General features: G+C 39.8%; 1 protein-coding gene across 1 annotated transcript in view; it reads left to right on the forward strand.

Annotated features, from left to right (window-relative positions):
- Window positions 1–5,589, forward strand: part of aass (aminoadipate-semialdehyde synthase) — a 28,302-nt gene extending 22,713 nt beyond the window's left edge. Inside the window, exons 20-24 of the mRNA XM_041038105.1 lie at window positions 342–437; window positions 1,024–1,139; window positions 2,389–2,477; window positions 2,997–3,173; window positions 4,045–5,589. Of these exons, the coding sequence (XP_040894039.1) occupies window positions 342–437; window positions 1,024–1,139; window positions 2,389–2,477; window positions 2,997–3,173; window positions 4,045–4,163 (597 nt within the window). The 3' untranslated portion in view covers window positions 4,164–5,589. The remainder of the gene's footprint in view (window positions 1–341; window positions 438–1,023; window positions 1,140–2,388; window positions 2,478–2,996; window positions 3,174–4,044) is intronic.
- Window positions 5,590–6,000: the final 411 nt, after the last annotated feature.

Raw genomic sequence — 6,000 nt, forward strand, 5'->3', positions numbered from 1 at the left:
CTTCGACTGACAGATCCTAACCGCTGAAAGTGGCACATCATGGCTGAACAGCAGCAAAAGAAAATGTACGAGTGGTTCTGAGTATAAGATCGAGGCTTTCTAACAGAGTAAGATAAGAGAGAAAGTATGTGTAAGGGAAAAGGAAAAGCTAATCACGGTAAATGTTCGTCCTTGTAAGTTCAAGAGTCCAAATGAAACTGAAAATAAAATAGTTGCAAAAAAGTAAGTGATTTTCAGTTTATACGATTCAGAAACAGTTGAATCACAAAAACATATTCCTGCATAAACTTGTGTTTCTTGTGTCCATTGTGCTTGAGTTGAGCTCTCGTTCTGTCCCACAGGGCTTCTCCAAGGCCATGAGCGGTTTTGTCAGACTGGGTCTGATTAACAGCGAGCCCTGTACCATCCTGCAGCCCACTTCATCTCCGGTTTCCTGGGTAAGAAGCTCCTCTGAGGAGCCTTCCACTGTTAAAAAGGGATCATGAAAACATTCAGACGCATTGTTGAAGGGCAGCTGAGCTGTGCCTCCCACTTCGTTCTCCAGTCTGTCATTCACATTTAGAAAATGAGCTGTTTTGCAGCTCTTCCACTTGAAGCGTCAGACTGTGGAAGTGGGTTTGTTCAAGAGTCTATTACTGTCAATAGCTTCTTGTCAACATCAAGGCTGCGGCGAGCCGAGGCTTTCTGACATTGATGAGAGTTTACAGCAGATAACGTTTGTCGTCTTTTATGCTTTGGAGATGAAAGAGAAACACAGAGCTGCGTGTTCAGAAATCACAAGATGATGAGCAGTTTTAGACCCCGTCCCTTGTTTTTCTGAAACAACTCAATCATTTTTTTTTCTGGAAACAAGATACCAAGAGAAATAGATAAATAGTGGCCCACCTGCAAAATTTCACCTTTATGTAAAAATCTGTGCAATCTGCATTAATGAAAAGAGGAGTAAGACACAGAGTGGGAGGTGAAGAGGAGTTTACAGAGTCAGACTGAGGGAAACTGTGATCTGTTCTCTCCTCTCTACAGAAAGAGCTCCTCTGTAAGCAGATGGGATTGCCTTCCTCTACGTCCCATGATGCCTTTGAAGAAGCCGTATACGAGTGCGTCGGAAAGGACGACTTCAGGATGGACACCCTCAGATGGTGAGAGACCAAGATAGAAAAAAAGGTCAAACTTTGTGTGGTGATGCTGAACCTTTTAGAGTGAAGCTCCAGTGCTGGGACATCTGGTAACATCTGCAGAGTCTCAGTTCAGTCCATGTTTTAATATTTAAACGCCACCCGCCCGACCACACACTCCACCCGCCTTTGGACAGCCATCAGTAAAGAGGAGGAAGAGGAAAATGCAGCATCTACGAACAAAACGTGTTTCAGCAAAGAACTTCAATAATTCATTGAAACTGATTTGATATTAATACTAATACAAGTTAATACATTTATACATGTGATTTAACTATTTTGACTATTTTCTCTCTCTGCCCACTTGGTGACACACACACACTCTCACACTCTCTCTCCATCTGAATTGCGGCAAGTCAGTGACTTTCTCTTGCTCCACCACAACTTTTGCTGTAATCTTTGTTGGTTGACTCACAACCAGAGACAAGGACTCGAGTTTGGTGGCATGCCTGTGTACGACTCAGTATTTTTCAAGTGAAGATGTTATGATTGGTCAAACTTGCAGGAAAGTATGACGATTGGTCACATTTGCAGAAACATTGCGGTGATTGCAACATGGACATCTGTCTTCTGTACCACTGTACCACCACTGAAACCAATCCATCTCCAAACCCTGCTGCCAGTTCTTTGGATGGATCCATTTGTCTGTGCAGCTCGGTTCTGGGCAGAGGAGCCAGATGTGAAATCTGCTGCTCTTCAAAGTTAGCGCCAGCTGCTGTGGATGGTGGTACGAGAGCAAGGCCGAGGCTGCTCCTCTTGTTCACATGCCTTAAGTGGTGTAGCGTGCACACTCCTCAATGTAAATCAGTTTTTCCAAGGGTGTCTTCAGACCAAGGCTCTATGCCGTCATTGTTCTGCTGCTGCTGGCAGCGGAGGGAAGAGGGCCACACTGGCACTGAAATGTAAATTCCTGCAGCTGTGAAAGTGAACTGTTGGAAACATTCCATCTCTGCCTTTAAAAGGGTAAAAAGCCAACATGCTCACAGCTCGAATTGAATGACTTGTTGTTCATTTATTCAATTCACCAGCAAAGTATCGACAAAAGCAACTGCTCATCTCTTTAGATTTAGCCAAGGATGTGTGGGCCGCTGCCACTGCAGCGCTGGCAGGTTGTTAAAGCAGAGTAATTTTCTTTAAAAGCTTTTAATACAGCTTTGTGAAGGTTATCTTATTGTGAGGAAAAGTCTTGTTTTTTTTGACTCTCTGTGTTCAGGTTTGGGATGCTGAGCGACGAGCCGGTGCCTCATGCCGACAGTATCCTGGCTGCTCTGGCAAAACATCTGGAAGCCAAACTCTCATTTGGTGAGAGGCAAGCTAATTTTATTACCACAAATCAGAACAACACAGAAATTGAATTTAATAAGTTTAAGTTTTTTTTTCTTGCCTGTTGTGGACAGTAATGTTGCTTATAAAAAAAATTTTGTATGTGAATTCAGTGCTGTTGTTCCAAATCACTGACCTTAAAATAACATAAAAATTATGAGACCCTGAAATTAATTAATTATTTTCTAATCAGTCCATCCATTTTTTGGATGTTCTGCTGCTTTGAGTTTAATGATTAATTAATGATGTTATTAGAAATATTTATTATCAATTAATAGTTTGGTCTGGACAAATAGATGAATCGCCTAATTGTTGTTTAGGATGGGAAGGACTGTGATATAAATGTTAGTAAATTCATGTACTTGGTTCTAGTCCATATCTTTTCTTTTGGTTTTCATTAATATTATTCATGTGGAACTGGTATTAATTTCATTTTGTGTGATATTAAAAAGACCCCGATCGCTCATAACCTGCTAATGACCTGTGTCCCGTGCTCAGATAAAGGTGAGCGGGACATGATCATCATGAGGAACGACGTGGGGCTTCGCCACCCGACAGGCGAGCTGGAGACCAAACACATCAGCCTGGTGGTGTATGGCGACCCCAGCGGTTTCTCTGCCATGGCCAAGACTGTAGGATACCCAGCGGCCATTGCTGCTCGCATGGTCCTTGATGGTCAGTAGCATCGCTCGGGCAGCTGGTTGGTTTCTTTACACACTGTACTTTGGCACTGGTGATCACAGCCAGTCCACTTAAAGTAAAAAAATGAATATATAATAAAATATCATACTTTGTTTTGAACAGTAAATGACTGATGTTACAAGATGCGCCTGTTTCTTCAGCCAAAGATTGCAGACAGAAACAGGAACTGCTTGTCTTCAAACAGACACTGTGAATGCAATCACATGATGATCAGGGGCCCATTTCAACAAATTTGCAGCACAGAAGCCGCGACCTGCGAGTAAACAGTGCTCGTAAATTGCTTTTGTGAAACAGGCTCCTGAACAAGTTTGGTTCTCAAATTGGGGAAAAACACAATGTCGAGTTCTTACTCGACGTTTCTGAGGCACCGTGAATGTAAATGTTGCCATTTGATCAATTCAGATTTTCATTGTCCCAAAAAGCTGCAAGGCAGAATAAAAACAATAAAAACAAAACACAGCAGTGAGACCGTGGAGGACATCAACTGAAGACAAGTGTGAAACACACAGTACAGCGTATAGTGAAGGGTAATTCGTTTTAAAAAACTGCCAAAGCTGCATTAAGAAACACTCAGTGATAAATTTGATGATGTCGTTATTGCACATAAAAATGAAAATATGAACTTATAGCAAGTTCAGTCAGTCTGTGAAGTTAATGTTAGTGTGAACCTGAAGCCTAACCCTAATCTTCTGTATGTTGTAAGATGAACTCAGACACGTGGCTGCCTGAAAACAGAAAGTTTTGGGTGATTTTTGACAAACAGCGTTAGATATGATGTTGAACACCTGGGATAATGTTACTGAGCTGGAGTTTGGAACTAAATCTGTCTGTTTTCTCTGTGCAGGTGAAATCACTACAAAGGGTCTGGTGGTTCCGATGACAAAGGATATCTATGGGCCGGCGCTGGCCCGACTGAAGGAAGAAGGACTGCACTTCATCTCCAAAAGCACCCTGGAGGAATAGAGCTGAGAACTCCATGTAACTCCTGTCCAACACCTCCAGAGATAATGTATAAAGTCCACAGGTTATTGGCTGCTCTCTCACCAACTTTGTTTGTTTGTTTTTTTTCCAAATACATATGTTAAAGGGGGAAAAGTCTGAAAGCAGGAAAAGCTAAAAAGGTAAAATGTTTTGATCCCCAAAAGTTGTTTTTATTTTGTTGAAATGAAACTGATTATTTCGTGATGCTTTATAAAACATGTTTACTAGTTTTAGGTCAAAAAGCTGAGAAGGCAGCTGGTGACGGGATTCAGTCATCTAAAGTTCTATGAAGATGGGTCAAAGATCACTTGAGCAAACAGTATTTTAGGCATTAGAAATTTAAAGCATTAAAAAGCACAGACGTCTCCTCATTAATCAGGTAAAACTAATGTAGGAACAGGGTCTGACTGAAGGATTTGATTAAATTCTGACATCCAACATAAACACCATGTCAGCATTTAGTCAGCAAGTATATTTAGTTTTAGCTGTAGCTGAGGCTGCAGCCTGTTAAAAACTAAATGAAGAGTGAAACTTTCTCACAGCAGAGATGTTCAGTGGGGAGTCAGAGCAATGCCACAAATGCTTTATTAACCCGTGTGCAATTATAAAAAATCACAGTTTTAGAAAGTTAGAAATGAACTAAGCTGTTAAACATTTCCGAGTTTTAACTGTCCTCTTTCCCCGTCAGCTCTAACAGCGTCTGCATTATACTGATTTTTGCATTAATTAAAAATCCAACAAGCTAAATATGACACTGACCTCAGTATTGGTCATGTAACAGACTCCACAGTGATCAGTGAGGATTCTAGTGAAGCTGAGAACAGCTGGTTTGTACAGGATCATGAGGATCATTTCATCTTGTTGCTAAGAATTTATGTTCTTATGGTGCTTCGACAACATGTATGGAGCTGCAGTAGCTGCAGTATGAAGTCAGCATCTAATGACAGTCCCTTAATCATCCCACAGTGATTGTATCAGAAATGACGCAGTATCATTTGAAAAAAAGAAATACTTCTATTAAAACCGTAAAAATAACTCAGACTTTAAAGTAATGACTTTAAAATAATTTTGGGACATTATCACAAAACTAAACATGAGCACTACAGATTTGTTATCTTTAGAATATTATTTATTGACTCCTGATTGATTCGGTAACCGACACGTGGTCAGTAACAGCTCAAAAGTAGAAGTTTCAGAGAGTGAATCTGTATTTGTGGATCCTTTGTATAACAGGGATCCTTTGTATAACAACAGACTGGTGAGTATTTATTTTCTGCCACCTGAGCAATATTTATTTTATTTTTGGTGAGGTGTGGGCACCTTGTAAACGATTTGTCACATGCTTTCAAATGTGAAAAAACTAGTATCTGAGATATATTTTTAAAAATAACATATCGATATATATGTATTCCTGGTGTGTAGTTTATTTGTGGGTTTTAAACTGCAGTGTGTCTGGTATTTTGATAGCTAGGTTTGAATCTAAATGGCACAAAAACTTGTGTTTCCATCAGATTTAAAAAGAAAGAATTCAAAGTGTTTACACATCAACACAAAGTGTTTGTCAAAGAGAAGTTTAAAATCAGAAAATATCTGAGTATTGATTTGATTTGCTTACTGATAAACCTCCAGCATGAGGGCGTTTTCATTTTTGATGTTTGTTTTGTCTGTAGTGTTTGAGTTGAAAGTGAAGTTCCTGTTCACAAAACACACATTCATTTGTAAAAGCCTGTTTTGATATTACATTTCTTCTTTATGAAAATGTTAAAATGGTCACATAAAAATAATTTAAAGACAGAAAACAGCATTTTTAATTGACATT

The sequence above is a fragment of the Toxotes jaculatrix genome, chromosome 5 (assembly GCF_017976425.1).
Source record: "Toxotes jaculatrix isolate fToxJac2 chromosome 5, fToxJac2.pri, whole genome shotgun sequence".
Taxonomy (NCBI): domain Eukaryota; kingdom Metazoa; phylum Chordata; class Actinopteri; family Toxotidae; genus Toxotes; species Toxotes jaculatrix.